The 24,744-nt window shown below is 40.1% G+C and overlaps 1 protein-coding gene across 7 annotated transcripts in view; it reads left to right on the top strand.

The window, feature by feature from the left end:
- si:ch211-196i2.1 (collagen alpha-1(I) chain) overlaps nucleotides 1-24,744 on the top strand; it is a 104,512-nt gene that overhangs the window by 41,734 nt on the left and 38,034 nt on the right. For all 7 annotated transcript variants that reach the window (XM_037116558.1, XM_037116559.1, XM_037116562.1 and 4 more), the window contains 8 exons: nucleotides 16,638-17,309; nucleotides 19,203-19,247; nucleotides 19,589-19,708; nucleotides 20,883-20,921; nucleotides 21,023-21,076; nucleotides 21,206-21,259; nucleotides 24,093-24,200; nucleotides 24,313-24,366. In XM_037116558.1, coding sequence (XP_036972453.1) covers nucleotides 16,638-17,309; nucleotides 19,203-19,247; nucleotides 19,589-19,708; nucleotides 20,883-20,921; nucleotides 21,023-21,076; nucleotides 21,206-21,259; nucleotides 24,093-24,200; nucleotides 24,313-24,366 — 1,146 coding nt within the window. The remainder of the gene's footprint in view (nucleotides 1-16,637; nucleotides 17,310-19,202; nucleotides 19,248-19,588; nucleotides 19,709-20,882; nucleotides 20,922-21,022; nucleotides 21,077-21,205; nucleotides 21,260-24,092; nucleotides 24,201-24,312; nucleotides 24,367-24,744) is intronic.

A 24,744-nucleotide genomic window follows, 5' to 3' on the forward strand; every position in this document is an offset into this window, starting at 1 on the left:
ATGACTAGGCCAGAGCTATGAACTCGAACATATGTTGATGACTTTGAACCCCCATTGTCAACATGCAGACTGTTGAGCACATTCACTCTTGATCAGAAAGTTGTTCTCTTGTTAAATGGTGTGTGTGTGTGTAGGTGTGTATATTGATTTACTTAATATACAGCATGCGTGTGTCAGAAAGAGGAATTGTGATGGAGTATGAGAGAGCTTGTGTGTGACTGCCTTTTTTCTCCATCGTGAATGTCATCAGAAGAGTGAATCCAGTTTGTCTGACTGCTTTCAGTTTTAGCTGAATCTGAGAGAGAGAGACACAGAGAGAGAGAGAGACAGAGAGAGAGAGAGAGACAGAGAGAGAGAGACACACACAGACACGTGTCTCTGCTCGTAATATTGCAGAGTGAAATGTTTTCACTCAGGTCTCTGAGGAGGCCGATTTCATAAAACTTGTCAAACAACAGCTTTTTACTGGCAAGCCGGAACAGAAACAAAAAATGATCAGTCATTTTGACACTTTCCCATGACTCTGTCAATCTACTAGGATCTGTGTAACATTTAATATAAAGTCTGGCAGGAGTTGCTTGATGTGACCTTTCGTGGAATTTTCATGTCCAAGCAAAGTGTTAATAAAGGTTAGATATTGTAACTGTTTACAGCTGCTTACAAATAGTCCTTTTGAGTTGAAGTCAAGTGTCATTTTTACAAGGAACGTGTTTCCTTACACTAAACAGACGACAGTCCTGATGTTCATCTCACACCTGCATTAACAGTTGGGTTATTTACACATTAGGCATCATTCAGCCTTAATTGCAGGCAGGTTTGATGTTTTCTAGTTCTGTTTCAATCCATGAACAACAAAACATAAATAGCTAAAAAAATCTTTTTCATAAGCTGCCAGCAACTCATGAGAAAATATGTGTCTCTTTAGATTGTTAGCTCATTACAATCATTCACCATCATTATCATAATAGCCAATTGTGTCTGCTTGTAGCAGTTGTTTCTTTCTTCTTTCTCCCTTTTTCCTCCATCTCTGATTCTTTTATTTTTTTCTTCTTCTTCTTCTTCTTCTTCTTCTTCCTTTACATTCACTTTCTGGCTATGATGCTTATACCCCTTTTCCATGGGTCAAAAATCACCACTTAAACCTGCAAAGATCAGGCTTTTTTGTGCAATGGGAATCTGTGCACTCTGCATTTACACCCAAGTCAATTGACTGTGCAGTAGACAGGGATTTTTACCTCACATTGGCTTGTCTTGGCTCTGATCTAAACAAAAGACCCGGATGAACACCCTAAATTCCACGTACGTAGTAATGACGCGTCATCAACCTCCAGTGGTGGCGTGTAAATAAGGAAAGAATTTGTGATGTGGTCTATTAATTCCGTTTTATTACTGGACACAGTGTTGGAGATGAAGCCCCTGTAATTCCTGTGAAAGATGCTTGGCAGTGCTTTGAAGCAAATGGAGCTTGACTTCCTGGCTATGAAAATACCTGGATTGCTGACGGAGTTGGGTAGCATCCGGTTAAGCACCTGGCTAAGTTGTAGGAGGATGAAATAATTTAATGCTGTGGCTCTTCTTTCCAGATGTTGTTGGAACTAATGGCTCAAATTATGACAGTGATAAAAAAGTCATTTTGCAGGAGTTGGGAAGCTCGGAAGAATTTATCCACTGTTTTACAGATGAGTCTTTTGTGGGTTGAGCCACGTTTGAAACAATGTGTAGACCTGCTAATTTTGATGGAAAAGCAGTTTTAGTTGGCCAGAGGCAGCAGCTGACTGAAGCGGGGTAAGACGCCAGGGGCCAGGTCGAAGTCAACCAGCTGAGTTGTAAAGAGAATCAGACAGATTATCCCATCCCTGTCGTCCAACAACATAGGACGACATGAGCTGCTGCTTCAAGACCCACTATAGCTGTCATCACTGTACTCTGGATACTGTATCATCTGCTTGTCAGGAGAGCTGAATCAGTGCGAATTGTGCATTCGTATGTGGACAAAAAAGCTAATATCACTCCATAACAGTCATAGCTAGAATCAGTCATTCTGTAAATTACATTCTTGTCATGATGCTCACATAGTTGGTCAAAAAGAACATATTCTCATGACAGTAAACATCACAGTCCTTCAGTAATCTCAATACTGTTCAGTAAAACTGCTCTTTCTCTCCTCTTAATCTTGCTCTGTAGGAGAACAAGGTTGCTCAGCACAGACGTATTTGACAGGTTTCCTAGCAACAATGTGGGATTTAAGCTGGGAAATGTTATGACAGACCTCCTCATCTGGCAGTCTCAAGATGTTTTTAAATATCTGATGTAGGCAGCCAAGGAGCACCAGTAATGCCCAGCATGGATGAGTGAGCCACATCAGGTTGCTGGTTCTCAATACCGATTCTGGATGTTCTGCCAGTGTGTAAAATGTAAATCCTGTTTCCATTGCCTCTAACTAATGGCTCTGGAAAAAGGATACTTACAGTTCTCTCAGGTCATTTGTGAGTTTCATGCTTTATGATCATATCAGAGACAGAGGAAAGTAAACCACTCAAGGAGGGTTGATGATATTGTGATATGATGTTACATTCCTTTAATTATAGTGCTGAAAGATAGTGAGGTACAGTGTGGTACTGTAGGAGAAATGCAATTAAACTCCCAGTTCACACTCAGGTTCATATTTTTTCAGTTCTGTTTTGTGTGTGTGAATCAAAGATAAAAGTATTTAGAAAAGGGCTCTGGATGGTGGCTGTGAGATCTGACGATCAGAGCAGACTGAGCCTGTCAGGAGGAGACACAACCCATGTGTTTTTTGAACATTAAAGCATGTAAACATTTTGTAGTAGACCACAATCTTGAAAGAGCGATATGTAAATAAATTACATTATTATGTAATTCATAGGATTAAAATATGTATATTCCAAGAAAAATAGCCATATGAACCCTCTAATTGTAGCCCCAATAATGCTTTTTCAGCTCTGTTATTATCAAAGTGAGCTATTTCTTCAAGATGAAAACAATCATTAAGTGTCTCATGAAACACTTTAGGTCAGTTCATGCTTGGAGCTCTTCAACTAAACTGTTGATATTGCACATGCTGCAACCCCAAAAGGTCAGAGCGGAAACAGATGGGGGACAGTGGGATACATAGGTCTTGTTTCCCATGAGAGGATAATGAAGAAAATAATAGTATTAAAAAATATCCCCAAAAAACAATCTGGGGAAATGGATTCTGGATCTGAAAGTTTAATGGTGCATCAAAGACTTTATAAATGGCACACAACATTTCGAGCAAAGTTTTAACCAAATTGAAAATCAAGGACGAGGAAACATGCTTTGAATTTGCTGTTAAGAAAAAAAGAAATGATTTGTTTTCAAATCAACAGGACATCACTCTACACTGTCAAGCTTTTCTTTTATGTGCACATTGCTATAGATTGAGCAGTAACTTTTCATCTCTTTGGCGTGGTTTGGTTTGTAATTGTTTTCATTATAAAATAAAGTAATTACAGACAAGCTAAGAGGCCTCAATTCATGTACAAGAGGAAGTGGGTTATTGCTCAGATAAAAGAGAGGGAGGGGAACAAGGATTTAGAAAGAAGAAGATTGAAATAGAGTTCGTGTCCTAGTTGTTTCTGTCTTTTTGTCACGAACAGGCAAGAGCAATTTTCTCAACGTGCGAAGCCTCAACATGCTCAAGCTAATAATTTATATTTCCAAAACTGTAATTTAGTATGGGGTATCCATGCTGTGACGATAAATCAACTGTGTTTAAATGCTGGGTGATGGGACGTTGTCACAAAAGTGCTACATCAGCAACTTATGTTCACTCTACTTTCTGTTTACTCCCCGTGTTCACCCTGTGCAAGAGTCCTGACACCCCTTCACCACAGGTTCTGCTTTTAAAATCCAACAAGGCTTACGTTTTCAGTACAGACAGCGACGATCTCTGGAAGCCATTATGTGGCGAGGATGTGCTGGGAAGTTGTTTAGAATTAAAAAGGGATCATTGATTTCCCCCGCACATCTGCCCTGCAGTTTTAAAGTACCCACAGAGGTCCTATTCACCTCAAATCAACCTCTCTCTGTGCTCATGTATTTATATTGCTGTTTATGCGAAACCACCTCTCCTTTTGTTCCTAATCAACATTAAGTAATGCTTCCAGCGACAGGCAGGCAGAAGTCTCCTCTGAGCATCGACCCGGTCGTGTAAATCAAATGAACCTCAGACAATCCTTTGTGAATATTTCGCATTAAACATCCTCTCCAATGTGGTTGTTTCGCTTAATCTGGGTACTGCGGCTTTTCCCTCTAGAGACTCTTTTCTCTTTTAGGTCTAGTTGTGTGCTGCCTCCCTCTGATTAGAATCCATCCATGTGTGAAAGCACTGGGGCTTCCCTCACATCATCCCTGTTTTCCTTCATCCTGCCTCCTTCAGATAGAACAAGCACTTATTCTCTTGTAGAGTTTTGGTTGCCCATGATGTTGTGGTTAGCATGTTGTGCCAATAGCTTGCTGCGATCAGATGTTCAGTCTGTCTCCCTCAATCTAGTTTGGTCAGCTGAACGCTGCCAAACAGTTTGGACGTTGAGGCTTTAATGTGCTACAACATCCGATGCTAGCTCTGACTTTATGTGGGGCAAAGTGATAAAATGTTTCATTTATTTAAAAAAAACATTGGGTTGTTGTTGCTATCTTTTTCCATGTACATTTTCTCTTGTCTCACTCTGCCTCTGTCTCGGCGTGTACAGAGGCCACCCTAAGGGCTAATGGGCAGGGCTACAGTGTCCCACAAACTCCAGATTAGAGGTATTGTTTATCCAAGATTCGTGGTCGGCACTAGTGGAAGGGTGTGTACCCAGTAGGTGTGTGGGTGTGTCTGCTGGGAGCTGGATCAGCCTTCTGTGCAGAGGTCTGCCTGTGGGCACAATGTGAACAGAGCTGAAGTGCAGACAGACCTGCAGTGTTTTCCTGCAGTCATGCTCTATAATGTTGGATGGTATTTGCTGCTGGGATGCCTGTGTCTGGATTCAGATGGATTGCACGTGCAAGGTCAAAGGCCACAGAGAGGAAAGGTACTGCCTGGTGTAATCCAGTACAGATGTTGCATATGTAATTTTTCTCTTTCCTTTTAGTCTGAACTGATGTAAAGCAGGGTCTGTAATGTGCTGCAGAACATTGTAATGCTCTGCATACAATGTAGCAATGCTTTCACTGATTTTTTCCTGGAATGAGGATGTTTTTCTTCTTCTTACTGGACAGATTTTTTTAAGATTAACACACTTCCAATTTGAAGTTCTTGGAAATGTTCAAGCCAATCAATTGAAATTAGAAAATGCATTGTTACATTGTCTCATGAAAAAAGTTGCTCTGACGACATTTTGACGATATATGATTTTCACAGGATAATGATGATGATAATTGATATTGTTGAAATAATGTGTGCATCTATGTTTAATGTAGTTAAAAGAAACCCATTTGTGACATGCTAATGACTAGCTCACTAGCAGTTAGCATATTGCAACACTTATGTTCTTAGAAATGGTAGCAATACACCTATATAAGATCTGTAGCAGGCTATCTCTCAAGTTATCATTTGTAGATTTGACCAGTTATGGGCCTTGCCATTTATAAGCGCCAATATTCAGCTTTTTCTCCCATGATCTGTATCAGTATTGTTCATATCCAATTGTTGATAAAATATACACATTTGAAAATGCAGTACTTTAGTACTTAGGCAGCATCCTTTCTCCATCCGTAGTCGCCATCCGTACTCAATGTCCCACCCATAACACTGTCTGATTAGTAACACATCACAAGTAATAGCCTATCAACACTGACTAATCACAATCTGCAAAGTAACTAGTGACTAAAGTTGTCAAAAAAATGTAGCAGTGTGGAATTATAAGATGGAAACACAGAAATAAAGTACCTCAATATTGTACTTACAGGGCTTAAGGAATGTAGTTAGTTTTCAGTCACTTGTTATTCTATAATTTTCAGAAGTGTATTTTTAAATGTTTAGCTGCAACCAGTATCAGTACTGAATATAAGTTATCGGTCTCCTTGATTACTAATAGTCTGTATTGGTGTTTGCCCTAAAAAATATGTATTGGTTAATTCCTAATGGTTTGTTTAAATCCACGTCATAGTCAGTGTCTGTTTTGTATGCATAACAAATCACATCCATGACTTTAATTGACATAGAAGGCGTTTTTAATCACCACAGTTGATTGTAGCAAATTTGGCACATTTTATCACTAATTACAGTGCAAAATATAATCAAAGTTCTTGCATGTAAAAGTCATAATGAAGCATCCAGATAATCTTGCTCACTGTGAAATCTTTATAATAGTATATGGCCCAGATGTTATTTGAATAAATGCATGCTTTCTTTTGTGGGATTTTTTTGTTCCTTCAGAGCACAGTTAGCGGAGAAAACAGAACGATAAAACTTTATGAATGGAGGCTCTCCAAATTACTTTTTGGTTTCTGTGGCTATCCAGTGCGAACATGAGAAGCCTGAAGTGGCATTATGGGCACTTGTCTCATTGGAAGCGAGAGGCTGTCAAGCAAATTCATTGTTTAAAAAAGTCTTTATGATCTTATGTCCCAGGACCACCACTAGCGTTTTGGTGGACACTTTGATCCCTTACATGGGTGGTCCTGTTAGGAATAAAATCCCCAATGACGACAGTGTTAATGCTGCACTCGACCTGCTGAGCTGCTGAACCCACACTGACTCACAATAGAAAGTCACACGCTCAGCTGTGTGCACATGACAATTCTGATTAACACACACAGACAGTCCCTTACATGTACATGCAGGTACTAACATGCATTCAAGTAGTGATTCAAGGCATTGAGATTGTGTCTTATCCACATCACCTAGGACAGTGCATATGTTGGGATTCACCGTCAGAACCTCAATAACTTAATGTCTCCTCATTGTGGCAGCTACTGTTGCTATTTTCTATGTGTTTGTTTCAGATTCCCTGGAAACATTTGTTCTATTTTCATTTGCAAATTGATTAGCTTTTCCTCACATTGTTCAGTTTTTTTTTTTTGTTTTTTTTTAAATTATACTCTCCCAGGTGCAGTGTTTCCATCCCAAAATCTCAGACCACTGTCATCAAGCGTTTTTTTTCAGGCCAACTTGCTTACTGCTGCTTGCAAGACCCAGCCAGTCTGAGAGTGTCTGCATACCTGTGTCTTGGTTAGATTTATGGACCTTGCTATTTGATTAGCCCTTTGTAGAACCAAGTATTCATTGTCTGTGTGTGTGTGCTTGTGTGTGATGATGATAGCACTCTAGCCTGCAGCGCTTTTGTCAGGCTGTGAGGCCTCCTTATATTTCTTATTGCTCATAACAGAGGATCTGTCAGCTTCACATGCAGACGGACTCTTGAGGAGACTTGTGATGATGGCAAGACAGTACAGTTTGCTATAATCATTAATTGAGCCCAGGTGTGCTCCATCAACATCTACCCTAATTCTGATTTACTGTTTTCCCACAAATGTCTGTTATGTGTTGCAGAAAATTCGAGTCATGACTTTCATGTTCTCTCAGCACTGTTAGGCATTTCTCATTAATTATCATTTGCATCTGATGAAGGGTAACCTCATTATGCAGTTATATTAAAATATCTTTGCATGAATTGCAGTCTAAACTGACCAGTTCCTCATTTAGATATTTTTTAAAAGGGAGTTAATGAAGGTTATTCAAATATTGTCCCAAGCGCACTATACCAGCAGACTTTTAAATTACTTTCAGCTCCATTAGCAGGCAATCATAATGACTAAGACAGTAATTAACCAAGGTCATGTGACAGTATGATGGATTAGAGAGTTTCAAGTCCTTGTGAACTGGACCAGTGGCTGCCTTGCAGGTTGGAAAAGCTCACTGACAAAGAAAAAATAGAAACACATGTATGACTTCGATAGATCTAGTGCAGGGATCTTAAACTCAGATTAGCTTGCAGCAATTGCTTATATTGTCATCTCATTGGAGGGCCACTACAGCCTTCAGGTGCTACAGCAAGTTGCAATACTTTAAAAAATTTAGTTTTTTATTTCCATTGTTGACATGCAAATCTTTTTTTCATACTCTTACAAAACTTGTTGAAACATGGAACTGAACTAGCCTATTTCATAGTTAACAAGGAAAACACAAACAGAAGTTAACATCTGTCTGCACATTAGTTTTTTTTACTGTGCAAATCTTTCTAATCATCTTTTTTAGATTAAATCTTGCACTAGGCTTGCCATGGTAGTCGGTTGATAGATAAATGAACAGTGCAACGACAGACTCTAGGACCAGAGGTGTCCTCTCTGGACAGCAGCGGGGCGAGTAACAGAGCTACAGCACAACAGAAGTCACATTTAACTTTTAGTGTGGAGAGACCACTGTTGACCACTGTTTTGCTCCTGTAGACACATTTTTGTGGTGCTAACTGAAGACATAGCATTTCTTGTGAGGAGTCTACTTTAACATAAAAGTCAACTTGCATTGTAAACGTTATTATTTCACTTGCATATGAACTTGTAGTTTAAATTAGTGTATTATAGAAATTATTAAATGAAAAATATTTTGCGTGTATGTTACATTTTTGACATCAGGTCGCAGGCCGCATGGAGGGGGTTGGCTGCCAGAATCATCATAATTACTCTTTACTGATTATTTTATTTTATTTTATTTTAGTGTTTAAAATGTCAGAAAATAATCTTAAAATTTGAAATGCAAATGTTGGGCATATTGGCTCAGTAAAGGACTTCAAGTACCAAACTGTCCAGAGAATCGACTAATTCACTGATCGGTTTAGCAGTAATGGCAACTGTTTCTTCTGTTCTTTTTATCTATTACAACCTCATGCAAAATTATTACCTATACTGACCAAAATAATTGCACCTCTTCCCACACAATGCATATAAGGACTGTACTAAACTATGTGGTCTACCTAATATAATACCTACAGGACATGTGATTGCCAAACATGCACCAAGTCTTTCCTGGAAGACTTCCCACCTAATTATGGAACCTGACTGCAGAGATTTGCGCCTTTTAGAGCATTAGTGAGGTCCAGCACTGATGGTGGGTGATAAGGCCTAACTCATGTTCCACTATATCCCAAAGATGATGGATGGGGTTGAGGTCAGGGTCAAACTGGGAATGCTGCTTTTTTGTGAGGCATGACTTTGTGCACAGGGGCATTGTCATGATGAAAAAGAGACGACAATCTGCTGCCACAGACTGTTGTAAGCACATGGCATTATCATTATGATGTAGCAATAAGATTTTCTTTGGAACCAAGGAACCATGAATAGCAGCCCCAGAAATAGTTTTGCAAAAGTATGTGTCTGCATTATGTTGGCCATATGAATTAAGAGGACAGTTGTACACAATACATTACATTATAAATTGGGTCTCAGTAGCTAGATGGCTTGAAAACTGACAAGTACGACAATGATAACTTTCAGTTTAAGTAATAAAACAAAGCAAAAGAGAGGCAATATGGAGCCTGTAAAATTGTCTGTTTAACAGCTTGAGGCACTTTGTACTAGCACAGACTTAGCCACTTGATACCATGACTATCATTTGTTCACCTATAGATTTGGGTGGGCCACACTTATGCTGTGCCTCTGCTCAGACTGTGTGTTGTTAGGATACAAAGGTCTGAACAAACACATTAAATATGCACAGCGTCCTTTCATGTTTCGGCCTGCTACTACAGAGCCGAGTGCACAGAGTGTAACTGTTGTCTTGGCACATAATACAAAGGTTGAAAGAAATAATTTCTCAAATTAATAGACAATTGTTTGACAAGATAACTACTCACATGCATGCTATCCAGAGTCTCCAGGGATTCAGATTATCTTCAAAGTTGTTGAATTATTTTTTTCATTCATTTAACCTTATGGAGGTTTCAATTGTTCAGTTTGATGCCACTGTTACAAGTACTGATTCTTGACACTGTTTTTCATGCTGGTGACAGCTCATGGAGTGGCCCCCATTTCTCCCCCGGTTAAAATCTTTCAGACCCCATTTACAGTATGTCACAGGTATCATGAAGTAATACACTAACATCATGATACTGGATGATGACACAAGGATACTGAGTGATTTATCAGATATACTGCCTAGCCCAAACCAAAGTCACAGTAATACTTGGGGGCCGTCCACACGAAATCGCTCTTTTGCGAAATGCACATGCATTGCATCGTTTTGGCCGACTGTCCACACGGATCCTGAAAACGCAGCGCCTGAAAACCCACTTTATTGATAACGGGTCTCAGGGTGGAGAAATCCAAAAACGCAGCCCTCCTGTTGTCATGTGGACGGCAAATCTGCATACTTTCCGAAACAATGACGCCATCGCCCCACCCCTCGACCTCTTGAACCTCTGAACCCCGCGACGTCTCATAACAACAACAACAACACTAGCCATTTTCATCTTCTTCTTATTGTGTTCGGTATCTCCGTCTACTGTCTGTTTGTTTACAGCGTGCAAGCTTAATGCACATGTTCTGTGTCTTCCTCTTCATTTTTGGTGAATGTCAAGCACCACCTATAGGCCTGGAGTATGAACTACAGCGTTATCGCAAATATTTTTAAAATGATGATGAGGAAGACTGAGAAAAAAAAGATTGTTTTCCCCTGTGTGGACGGGGCCTTGGTTAGACCGCCTTTAGATTTGATTACGGCACACGTTCGCTGTGGCATCATTTTTTTGCCAAGACCTTGTATGATGATGGGGAGTCAGGCCGCTGTGTAAAGTCTTCTCCAGCACATCCCAAAGATTCTCAGTGGGGTTAAGGTCTGGACTCTGTGGTGGGCAATCCATGTTTGAAAATGATGTCTCATGCTCCCTGTATCACTCTTTCACAGACTGAGCCAGATAAATTGTGGTATTTTCTTTTTGGAATATGCAAGGAATAAAAAAATCCATTGATGAAAAAAAATATTCATTCAGTTTATCCACGTCACTTTGATCTGAAGAAAGTAGACACTATGCATGATGGGTACATTACTTTATCCCCCTCTCTTCTTACCCTGATGCGTCCATCACTGTGGAACAGACTACATTTGGACTCATCAGACCACACGTCCTTTTTCCATTGGTCCATTGTCCAATCCTTATGCTCCCTAGCAAATTGAAGGCTTTTTTTTCTAATTAGCCTCTCTGATAAGTGGTTTTGTTAAGGCTGTGGAAATGCTCTTACTTTCGCAATTAAGCATAGCTCTATGTTCAGCTGTAGATTTTTTTACGATATGATTTCACCAAACCTTTAACCAATCCCCGATCACAATCATACATTTCTTCTTCGAAGTTTATGGCTCATCACTGTCCTTCCAGGTTTAACAATGCATTGGACAGTTCTTAACCCAATTTCAGTTGTTTCAGCAATTTGCTTAGTTATTTCCTTTGCTTGATGCAGGCCGATAACTTGACCCCTCTGAAAATGAGTAACGTCTATTCTAGGGGTGTCACAATCACTATTGTAAGTCAGATATCGATCGATATGAGGTCACAATCTTGACCCTCGAAATCAAACGAATAATGGAGATTATATCACTCAAGACACCATGTTGACCCACTTTTTAAATAAGCTGATTAATCACTGCAATAATTATCAAATGGAAGGCTCTTACCTACTTGCTTAATTAAATCCAGGCCATTTTTTTGGGGGCCAGGCAGTGCATATTGCAGAGTAGATCAGTACTTTTAGTGGCTTACATCCTGTTAGGTCTTAGAAGTGGCTTTTATGCTTTTGAACAGTACAGCTTAATAATGTAGTACTTAATTGTAGCTGACATGTATCTTGTCAAAAATGTAATCTGCACCCCATGTCTAAAGCTGCTAAACAGATATCAAGTGGAGAACAATAGTAGGTGAGCCTGGCTGCTTATGTTATTTTATCCAGCAATGTTCCTGATATCTATAAGAAAGGTGTCACTAATAGAGCTGCCCATACATTGGTGCTTATGATTCCAATATTACAACCAAATAGATACCATATGAGGCAGCTAGATTTGCAAGCTGGCATGGCCCCTCAAATATATCTTGCCAGGCTTCAAGCTATGCATTTCCTCAATGGTTCAGTCCAATCAGCAACCTACCAGGAACTACGGGCAGCCATCGATGTAGCTCAGGTGTAATGACAGCAAGTGAAGCAAACTGTTATTTTGATAACAACAATGGCAGCTCCTCAAGGTTGACAAAGGTGCTGTATGTTTGTATATGGGGTATCATAGCATCTGTTATATCTGAACTGGAGAGTATATTTCATTGAAGGAAGCGTGAAGACCAGCACTGAAGGATTTTTTTCTCTCGACTGACTTGGGTTTGATGTATCACGTGGTAGCGCTTTCCTACATGGTCATGTGGCCTGTTGATCTGATAAGTTGAAGTTGTGATAGACAGTGATAGACAAATTGTTAGTACTTTCAAAACTGTTTTCAAGGATGACTTCCCAGATAGTTCTCTGTAACCCAATAGTGAATTTTGTTAGACTTTCCATACCCTTTAAATGCCCTCATCTTTAAAACACTGCACTCCAGATATTTGACAGAAAACCTGCATTTCATTTGGAAATCTCAAGCCAAACTAAAATAACCCTATTGACGTCATCAGGGTTATTATCAGTTGCAGGGATGATAGATTGATCCCTGGCTTCTCCTGTCCACTTCAGCACTGAACTAAAAATTCCTTGCAATGGGCAAGTGAAATGAAAGGCAAATTGTAAAGCATTTTGTCAGCTTAGAATATGTGCAGTCCAGTTACCCTTTTTTGCACACTTTGAAAAACTCCTCAAGACCCACAAAGGACATTGAACTATTGTTAGTTTCTTAAACTGGCCATAGCTGTCAGCTCACTTGTACATACCCTGAAACAAGTACCAGAATGAACCAGAAGAGGATTTCTCAAAAAAAGTATATCATACTGGGATATTTCATGTCTTTCTTTGCTGAGGAGTGTCTGACAGCTATTGGCTCCTGACTGACTGGACAATGCGTCAATAGTATTCCAACTAAGTATGCTCTGGGCTGGTGTACATAGGAAAATCTCACAGACTGGTAGGTAGATAAGCTGAGGGAACGGTGTTGACCAGAGGAGATTTAGTGTCAGCTTATCAACCAGGGCTGCCTGCCTACCCGTAGCCTGGGATAAGAGAGATAGAAAGGGCCTTTGTTCTCACCAGGGGCACCGTGTTTGGTCTTTTGCCTATGTGAGCCCTTCACTGGCCCTCCTCATACTAGGCCTACCTTTCACCAAGGGTAGGGTTTCACTGAAGATACAGTAGACAAGACTGACTATTGTTCTAATGTTTCAGTTTTGATGGATGAAAGTCAAGTTCAAAAGATAATATATGGACAATGTCTGGGCATATCATTATTTCTGATAATGCAAACACGTAATGCTAATTTCAATGCTGTTGTAGCAAAACATGTAACGATAAAAAATTGTAATTCATAAAATGTTTGTCACTTTATTGTTATCACTTTATTATTCCTGTTTCATACCCAAAACTACCTCTAGCTCTCTCCAAATGGCAACTTTTGTTTTCCCAATTATTAGTGGTGTGATAAACATTTGAAGGGTAATGCATGAACTATTGCATACTGCCCTCTGATATTGAGCTTCAGGTGACTGTTGTTGCACCAGTGACTCTCTATCTGTAATCTTTGGTCCTTCCACTTTTCCTTATTATACAATAAAGGAGTCATCAGAAAACTTTTGAAGGTTCCCAGAGCCAGGGTTAATGCTGACGTCTTAGGTGTAGAGGTGATGAGGAATGGCACCAGTGTAGTTCCTTAAGGTGCACTGGAGTTGCTTATCACAGCCTCAGAGACACTGCAATCTACTCTGTGATGCCGTGTCTGGACAGGCAGTCTTTAGTCTAGGATGCAGTGTTGAGGTACAGAAACTTTTCTCCACAAGGCAGTGCTTTATGATGTTGATAGCACCTCCATGGACAAGTCAAAGAACATGACTCCTGCAGTGCTATCATGCTTCTTCAGCTGTCAGAGGGTCTTGGTGTCATGAAAGATGATGCAAACATGCTAGTGGCACAGTGTTTGCCATGACAACTATCTTAGTTCAGAATGTTAGCTTGCTAAGTTTAACTAGGACTTTACAAGAGGTGGCCTCTTGATCTAAATGTAGATAGTATTCTTGAAAGCAGTAGGTATGGTAATGGGTGAATGATTACTGTCTAATTGTTACATTATGACTTTGACTATTCCGATGCTGCATAGCATACATGTAACCAAAATTTCACATGTATATGTATATATCCAAAAGGTTCAACTCTGCTCTACTCTGAAAAAACAATTGCGAGTGTGCACACGCCTGCTTCACTCTCCTTTTCCAGTCTTCCTGCTCTCCATATGCCTCTCAGGTTCATTTTAGTACCCTCCATTTCAACCCATTAGGGTCATCAAACAAAATTTACAGCTCCTTTGTCCATTTTCCTTAAAGGCCTCTCCCCCGTGGCACAGTTCCCTGAGGCCCAACGTTTTCATGTGTTTTGTTTGTGTGTGTGTGTGTGTGTGTGCGTGCGTGCGTGCGTGCGTGCGCGTGCGTGCCTGCATGCGTGTGTGTGTACGTAATGCAGTATGACAAGCAAAGGAAAAATGGCTTGGTGTTTTGTTAGCGTTTGTGCTGTCACATTCTGTAGTGTTTGTGCTGTCGCCACTGGATACCACATAACTTTAAATTGCTGTTGTGTTTGTATAGGTGACTGAGCCTTGATGGGTCATGAAGTTCACATTTTGACAGCTAATTTTCATTACCAAACTGATTTATAGTCAGAACAATTATAAAATAGTTTTCATTGTAAGTCATTTGTATTTATCTGATATAGAAAGTAGCCTGAACCCAAAAATCAAAAGAAGTAACACAGTTGCAAATGTGGATATAATACTTTACACCTACCTACAATAATGAAGGTTGATAGAGGAGAATCTCTCTTTGGGGATGATGACATAATTCCCCTGCTGGAGGAGATGGAGAAATGTACAGTTCTCTATGAGACTCAGCTGGATGAGCAGAAATGCGAGAACAAAACCATCGCTGCTGCTTAGAGGAATTTTGAGCAGAAGCAGGAGAGTCATCAGGTGGAGTGGCAGGAGGAAAAGACACCCTTCATTCAGGCCACAGAAGACTTCAAGCAGACTGTGCATAATATGCAAGAGGAAGCAAAGGAGGCTGTGGAAAGATCTCAGGCGTCCCATCAAGCCCAGTTTGAGGAGCACAGAGAGGAAAGCAGGGAGATCACATCTGCCCTGAAAAAGGCAGAGGATCTTCTGGAGACTGAGCACCTCTGCTGGCAGCTGGAGAAAATCGCCCTACTGGAGAAGATGGATAAATCTACAGCTCTCTGTGAGGCTCAGCTAGATGAGCAAAAATGCGAGAACGAAACCCTCGCGGCTGCTCTGAGGAATGCTGAACAGAAGCTGGAGAGTCATCAGGTGGAGTGACAGGAGGAAAAGACATCCCTCATTCAGTCCACAGAGGGTCTCAAGAAGACGCTGTAGGAAAAGGAGCAGGAGTGGGAGGAGAAAGAAAGCTCCATGAAGTCCCAGCTGGAAGATCTCCTGAGCAAGAAGAAGAAAAAAAGGAAATGGTTCAGGAGGTTATTCTGTTTGGCCTGATCCATGCTCAGAAACTGAAACTGAATTAATAACACACATTTGTTCTCCCCTGGTTTCCTAATTTAAATAAAAAAAAAGAAAAAAGTTAGTTCAGATGCATCAGACAAACATCACAAACATACTATAAGAAATGCACACGTTTGGGCATAACAATAAGAATTGCATGAAAAATGAAACGCAATTAGATAAACAGCTCAGGTACTGAGATTGAGTCAATAACACGCATTTGCTCACCCTGAGCAACAACTGGTTTCCTCCAGGTGCTTCGGTTAGCCAACCTTAATTTAAGAAGAAATTCTTAAGCTCAGGTGTGTAAAACAAACATCACCAGCATTCCAGAACAAATGCACATAGACACCCAGCTGTCCGAGGAGAGGGGATCTCTCTCTGAATTGCCTTTCCCGAGGTTTCTTCCCATGTCTTTTCAAGGTTGATGTGAGGTTCATGGGGAGTTGTTTCTCGTCTTCTTAGAGAGCTTGGGCTGGGTACTGGTTCCTGATCTGGGTCTGCAAGGCCCACCATCATCACGTTTGGGCATAACAAAAAGAATTGCAAGAAATGAAATACAATTAGATAAACAGCCTTAAAAAGTTAAATGAATAAATAGTAATAACAATGTCATGTTTGTCAGTTGTTCTTGAAAATTTAAAGTTTGTTGTAACACTTGAGCTACGCAGAGATCTTTTGACTGGGTGGAATCTGTGCTTTTACTTTGGATGCTTCAAGTACCTTCAGCAGATTAATCCTCAAGGTAACTGAAGTTTTGAATGCAGCAATTGTGACAAAGTGTTATGTCGTTCTATGTATTTGCATATAAATAAAGGATTTGAGTACTTCCTCCACATATCATACTCACCGTTAGATTCCAGCAGTATCATAGGCTGTTTCAGTACTGGTTTTGACATAGGAACATCCCAAATATATGTCTGTGAAATATCTGAAATATATGACAGGTTGTTCTTGAATGAGCCCCAACTCTTGTTTTGTCTCTCAACAGAATATGTTTCTGCGACAAGGGAGTTCTCGGGGTGACGGGACACTGCCTTCAGGATCCAGTCGGTCCAAAGGTTCGGTAGGTCGTGGGGATGTCTTTGTAGTGGACGAGGACACTGACTTGTTGGATCCAATCTTCCAAAATGGCAGACAAGTCAACCCTCAGTGGAAGCCTTCCAGAAATGGATTTAAGGGAAACCAGAAGGGGAAGCCTGAACTGTCTTCTAAACTATTGGAGGAGAACATCACCACAGACAAAAAGACTGACTCTGGTGGGAGGACTTCATCGCTGTTGCCCAGAAAACCATCTGATGACATCCTTGACCTGGACATCGAAAGCGCCACCAAGAAGCCAATAATGGTATTTCCTGTAGTTCCGAAAATCCCTACAGATCCCAGAGTAGACATAGACTCCAACAAATTATGGGAGGAAACTGATGAATGGTCAAGGTCTGTCTCACCCACACCTCTTGTAATCATCTCTGGTCCATCTGCAAAGGGAAAGCTTGACACCACTGGTCATAGAGCCAAGCACAATGGTAAACTACCAGAGAAGGAGCGCCCTGGCGTTGTGACCATCGTGTCCAGAGACAGAGACCTGGTCCTGGGCTCAGATGGCAAAACATACCGGCTCCAGAGAGGACCACCTGGCCGAATGGGTCCCCCAGGGCAGGAAGTGAGTGGGCTTATGGTCTACTTGTTTTGATGATACTGGATGTATCTAAGTGTAACCAATGCATTTTTTCAGCAGCGAAGAGAGGAAGAAGTACTCTTTATTATGGTCTGCTCAGTATGACTATGACTATGAAATCATTTTCTAGTTTATATTATTGCATTTTGTGTGTGTGTGTGTGTGTGTGTGTGTGTGTGTGTTTTTAATTGATAATAAAGGCCAAGGCTTGTTTCCCACTGATTTAACAGTACATTTGCTGTATCATATCAGAGTTATCTGTTGTGGGCAGAGTTAAAATCATTAGGACAAGCCTTATGAATGTAGAAAGTGTGTGACATCTGCTTATGCTTTACATCTTACCATAGCTGTTCTCGATCAGCTGCCATCTGAATTTGATCAGGGAAGGTTACACTGCTCAAACACATGTTGATCTACATGTCTTTGATGCTGCAATCTGAGCTCTAAGGGAACTATGTGGCTCAGGAGGCTCAACAGTTTGTCATAGCATTACTCAACGTGACAATCTTGACCTGTGGCTGCCAAGTTATCTGACTGGTGCCAAGAATTAAAGCCATTTCATACAATCGAAACGCAAGGTTTACCTGGCGATGGAGGTGGGTCGTCACAAGGACTGCAGGGAAGACTGAACCAGAACCAGACTGTCCATATGGTCACGTCTGGGCCGATCTCTGGAGTCACGCTGCCATAAAATCCACAGGATCACTCAGCATGATTACCGTAATTGTAGACAGCTGTAAGGAACATGAAGGAAAATGTCCTGTTGGCTTGGAGTACTGTCCTCTCCTCTTATGTTCCCTCATTTCAGGTCTTGCTTGCTTAGCCTTTTGTAGTATTTGTTCACCTGTAGCATTAGTATCTACAAGTATTTTGTCCAATATAGGAAAACGAAGGGCGCTGATAATCAGATTTTTTCCAATTATCAGTGTTGTTATTTGCTAATTAACTTATTTGATTTAAAAAAGCATTATTTTGGCAGAATACTCTGTCCATAGTCACCAATCTGTGGTTTCACTCCTGTCTCCTTCACAACATTATCTGATTGGTTACATGTCTCAAGTAATAGCCTATCAACACTGAATAATCTGGATCTGTAGCAAACGCATCAGTGCATCTCCTTCATGAAATGTGCATGACCCATGACCTTTAGTTTAACAGATAACAAAGACTCTTTATGAATGGATTACAACTTCAGTGCAGGCTTCCTTGCTTTCCTTTGGTGACTGACCATTGCACAATTGCAGTATCACAGTTCAGGTGTCCCGCAGTAGAAAACAATGGAATCAGCAGATGTGTAGGGGTTTTCTTTGCCTGTGCCTTGTCTGTTATATTTGTTTATCAGAGCATCTTGTCTTGTAGTTTTACTCATTTACATAACAAGCAGCATAGAGTAACATAAACTAGAAAAATTGGACTCCACAAAATGCCAAAGTGGTGGGGAAATCTGCCAAAGTTTCACTTGAAATAACACAATCAGCTTAAAAATACAATTACTATACATTCCAAAGCTTAAAGCAATACAATTTTATTTGCATTTATTTGCAAAGTTTTATCAGCATCCAAAATGTAAGGAACAAGACCGTAAATTGACTCCTTTGCTTTTTAAGTGGCAGTTAAATAGGCTGCAAACTAGGAGGTTTTATAGGGAACAAGTACTTTGCTTGTCTCTCATGTCAGTTTTCTGCTCCTTAACAGTAGTAGTTCAGTCACAGGTTTAAATTGACTGAGATGATCAGTACTAACACACCACTTTTATTATTTTAGCAATGGTAAGTAGTAAGTAATTGCTATATACAATTTTGTATCCCAAAGGGTGCTTTTTTGTGTGTGTTTTAGTCTTTTGAGCTGTTTTATTGAGGGTTGTTACTGTGTTCACAGGGATGTCCTGGTGAGCCTGGGCTGACTGGATTTAAAGGTGATAAGGTAAGAGAAGCTTGTTTATGACATAATAGCCTCAGATGATGTGTTAAGTTGATCTACTTGGCTCTTTAGGATTTAAATGCGTTCTGTGCACCTCTGAGATAGCATCCAAGGCTATATCTTGTCATAAATCTCAGCTTCATCTTTGACATTTTTATACCTACTGCTATAAACTCCTGTCCTTGTCTCCATTAAGTCCATGTGTCAATTTTTTGTGCCAGAGCCCAAGTCCTAAATTAAATAATTTCTATGATGTAATGTTAGACAAAGTTGGCCATACCAATTATTTCACATAAATTGATTGGTCTTGCCATAATGTACCACTTCCTTTCACTCTCTCTCAGGGTACGACGGGCCCTGAAGGGCGTCCAGGAAAAAAGGGGGAGCGAGGACCTCCTGGGCCGGCAGGTTTACCTACCTTCTACCTGTGGAAGAATACAGCAGAGGAATGGGCTGCCTTTCAGGTAAGATGAAACGCAATGTACTCAAACTCTAATGATTAAATGAAATGTTTACACCAAGTTCTGCAACACATTATTTCTTGTCCCCTTTATCTTATTTTCTCTCTTTTTGATTACATTTTAACAGATAGTATATAAACACGTATACCCATAAATATGGGTCATAAAAGTTGCTCATTTGAAAAGAAAAAAAAGAATAAGAAGCCAGATTGGATTATTAAATGAAACACACTGTTGGTATGGCTCTAAGGGTTGCCATTTCGGCCTGTCAGTTGGTTGATCCTTTGATCCTTTATGTAAAACTCCAATGAAGACCCTTCCAGTAAGTTCTTTATGTACATTTCTTAAAAATAGTTAACCATTCAGTGAGTGATAGAAATTCCTCACTTTTGTTTTGCCAAATTCAAGTGGGGTGTGGGATGCACAGTTGACAAGATACAACATTCTGAAGTGACAATTTTTGACTTCTTAGAAGATGTTAATAAGTTAAGTTAATAAAAAACTGTTCCCACCTGCCTACAGCAGCATTCTGGTCTGACCTAAATTCTGAATGAATAAAGATGAAATGTTTATGTTTTTTTTTTTCACAATAATCTTGGTAAGCACTTTTCCTAGCATTCCTTTAAATATCTTTTCAGTTGACAAGATTATTTTTCATCCCTCGTCCCTCCTTAAGCCTTTAAGTAATTCATTGTAAGTTACCACAAGTCATAAAAGACCCATAAGATCCACAGAGTATCTGTAAAACCTTTGACCCTGTAGTTATGGTGCGTGCAAGCTGATGTTGTATCGTCATCTGTTTAATCTCTCTGCAGTGGCCACAGCTGTATCTTGTAGAATACACCCATCAGTATGTCGGCATGATGGAGAACTGCAAGTTCAGAATTGAAAAAAGATTGCAGAAATGGAAGTCTGTTAGTAGTTTGTGAAGGCGATTTGTTAATGTATGTGCTTTGAACTCTCTGGGCAACCTGCAGAGGTCATTCAGTTACTACCATTCATTCTAAACGAGGGTCAGTGATAAGGCAAAGATAGATTTTCACTGCAAAGACTGTGAAGTTTGGGAGAAGATGGAATTCACTTAAAGTTATAAGGATTGGAATCGCTCATCTACTCTTTTTATTTCACTTTATATAGTTTTGAATCTTAAACTTGTGTGTTTCTGTTCTTCCTGTAGCAAACCAATTTCTACCAGTTACTTCTTGCTGGTTGGCCTGTAAGTATGATGTGACAATTTATATCCTTTCTTTGATGTGATTTAGTTGTTTTATAAGTTCCTGTTGACCTGAGGCTGGTTTCTTCTTTGTGAGCTTGCAGAGTAAAGAAGGCTCTGCAGGACCACCTGGAGAGATGGGCAGGACCGGCATGCAGGTTAGAGATGGCTCCCTTCACAATTACAGTATGATGATCCAGAATATGTAACATACAGAACAATCTCTCTAAGTTGAATAATTTTTAAGTGGTGAAGGCATTAAATATTTTTTTGATCTCCTATCTCAGGGACCTCCTGGTGAACCTGGGGAACGGGGACGACCAGGCATGCCAGGAGAGATGGTAAGCACCAAAACCATTGCTCACAAAACGGTGTGTTCTGACTTATTGGTGCAGGTACACCGAGAAGATGTGGTTGGCAGTCCCCAGAAAGGTTTTGGTGTTGTCACTGTCCCTCCTATTCAGGCAAACAGTCATGGCTGAATAGTAAGTGACGCACCATGGACAGATGCACTGATGCTCTCTGGAGATAGTACGCCCAACCTTCTGGAGCAGTAGATCAAATTGCCCCTTGGTTAGCCTAAAAGAGGCCTGGTAGTGGGCTTAGGGCTAGTACAACATGTCAGTGTCATGGATTACCTAGATATATCGATTTACGTAATGTGTGTTGACGCCTTGGATGTTAGCAGTACTAACGTCAAGCATGAGTACTTGAAGAGGAAGCATCCCTGGCAGCTGGTTTGGTGTGTCAAAATGACACAGTTTAGTGTGTCGATGTGGGACTGTCACTCCATGGTCCTTGTGTGTGGTGTGTTGTGAACAAGCATTGATCCATGTGCTGAAGGTATGCTGGTTCTACAAGTGGCTGGTTGTCCTCATTGGCTGATTACAAATATACAATGTCGGATAAATACATACAAATAGTTAACAGCAAAAAGTGATGCTATAATTGTCATGGAAATAAATAATCATTTTCACTGGGTTTCCTTCCAGCACTCCCAAGCAACATGCCAGCACTTTCCTGCCAGAATAAAGCTACACACACACACACACACACACACACACACACACACACACACACACACACACACACACACACACACACAGTCCCCTTTTTTAGTTAACGGTGCATAAAGTCAAGTAATTTAAGTCAAAATAAAAGCAACACATTAAATGAAGGCATCGAAGATATATTTTCAATATTGTATGTTCATTTTTCCTTAATGAAATCTGAAGTATGTGTCTTCATTGGACATTTTTGGATGTTGATCAAAGTTACACATTTGTTGAACAGTGCTGTCCATACAATACAAGTTTGTAAAAATAGACACACCACTTGATTCAGCAGAGTCTTACAGTTTAATGTTAAGTTAAATCGAGTATAACATTGTTGATGGAGCAGAGTCAGTGTGGTTAAAGGGAGTGGGTGTTTGGAAACCCTCTGCACAAGAAACTCCCTATGATGTAATCATTCTCATATTGAGAGAATAAGCAATGAAAGTATTTTTATTGCTCGTTTAAAAAGTTCCATATTTTATTCTAAATTTGATTATACTGAGCTGCAGTTGAGACATTTTTCTCAATATATCTGGCATTATTTAATTTCACGTTCTCTCCCTTGTCATTTAGTGCAGAGTCGCATAATGAACCTCTTGACTGAATTTGTTTGCGTGAATAGCTTGTAAATGTAAATAATACCATGTTACATTCATTTCAAAAACCACCTCAAAACACATAAAAATGCATCCTGAAAGTCCACTGTAAACATATGGAAACTGTGAGCCTGTTATCATATGCCCTGTGAAGTCTCAGCTGGAAAGTGAGTCAGTACTTACAACAAAACACTGTGGTTTGGGATAGTTAGAAATACTTGCCCGGGCAACAGTCTTTGGTGTATGCTGTGTTTAGATCCTGTGTAGCAGTGAATATAGATCTACTGCTCTGTTTGTGTATGTTTGTGTTTAAGTCATTGTGTAGTCTTCTTCAATCGAAGCACATTTTTGTTCGTGAACAGTCAAATGGAGGTGGTCTTGCCAGTGATATCACCTTATTGTCTCTTGGCACTGATATGCGTGTCATTATTTGCCAGAATCAGTCCAAGTGGTGTCCAATCTGAGGCTCTAGATGTCCTCAAGCATCGCTCTTAGGGGTAAAAGTGACTCTTTGGCAAGCTGTTCAATACAGGAAGATTTGTATAACCTGTTAGGAGTGGCTGCAAATTGTCGATGCTTTGTTGTAAGGGGTCACACATTGAGAGAATTGAAATCCACTGGTGTAGACAATGCTCCACTGAATTATGAAGCCACCAATGTGATCCCCCAACCAGCAGGTCTAGTAGAGGGAAGTGAGATAGTGAAGGCAATTGCCTGTCCCTTATTACTGATACTGAGGTGCTCTGGAGTTAGACCCTGAAGCCCCAGCTGCTTCAGGTTATATTGTGTTTGTACAGGCAGCTTCCAGGTGCGATTAGTGAGGAACTAGTCGATCAGTTGCAATTTTGATCATTTTGATTAACCAATGTACAAAAAGAGCCAAACTATTTATTTCTATCCTCTCAATCTTAGTATATTAGGACTGCTGGTGGGATACAACTAGTACTTTTAGGCCTTTTATGATGAATACAATAATTCTAATGAAAAGTAATCGTTGTTTGTGTGTAAATGTGTGAGCGTGATGCAGGGTTTTCCTGTAAAAGAATTCTTTGCTCCAAGCAAAAGATCCTAATTGAATAAAGGTTAAAAATCATAACTCAATCGTTGTGCCACTCTCTGCATGTGTACATCTGTATCCATCCTTCTCTCTGGCTTAAAATATAACATGGTCCTCTGCCTACACCGGTGGTTTAGCCATTCACTGATAATAAACTATGTATAAACATGTTTTCCACCTGTCTTCAGTAAGATTTATTGCAATCCATAATCACGTAGACAGTGCGTTGTTATTCAGTTGATGTCTTCAGTGTTATGAATGGCTCTGTTGAATGGTGGAGAGGGTCAGTGTATTCACATTATGAACCTATGATTTATATTGTGGGTTTTCGCAAGTTTGACTTTTGATTCAGTTTTTGATTTTTTTTGTTTCTAAGTATCTTGTGAAGATGTCATACATTTTCACTAAAAGATTGATAACGAATCAGTCAGAATCCATAGCAGTGATGATTCATGTTGTCTGATAGGGTGAGCGGGGTCACAGGGGCCCTCCAGGACGAGAAGGGCCCCCAGGGAGAGATGGGGAAAATGGAGACGATGGTCAGCCTGGATCACCTGGTGCCCCTGGATCACAGGTGGGCACAAAAGACATACAGATATTACACATACTATATTTGTAGTAGGTAAATGATTTTACACAGCTTTTTATCATTGAAATGCTTCCATCTTGTCCATGATTGATTTCAGGGCCTTTGGGGATACAGGGGACAACGAGGGTCTAAAGGGGAAAAAGGTGATGAGGTAAGGAATGAAACTGCACAGCTGCTTGTGTGGAAAACCAGTCAGTCCAATTTACATTTTACTGTTTGTGAAATTGGAGCCAAGAATGTTATGCTTTGTCAAATGAGGTGAGGACCCAAATGCAAACAACACACAGGAGGCAGGACCGGGGAAAACAAGAGGTGGGCTTTGATTAAAAAAAGCTGAATGATCCAGCTCATGAGCACCATCTTTCTGGGATATTTAACAATTAAGCTCTTTTAGTCAGTTGTATTTTATTTTTGAAAAATAAGTTTCACATAATCAGTTCTTCAAAGCAGTTTTAACTAACTGGGCTATTTAATTTTTTTTGATACTGGTGCAATTACAACACACAGTTCCAAAATGACACTTGGTTCC

Source organism: Acanthopagrus latus, chromosome 12, assembly GCF_904848185.1.
Source record: "Acanthopagrus latus isolate v.2019 chromosome 12, fAcaLat1.1, whole genome shotgun sequence".
NCBI lineage: Eukaryota > Metazoa > Chordata > Actinopteri > Spariformes > Sparidae > Acanthopagrus > Acanthopagrus latus.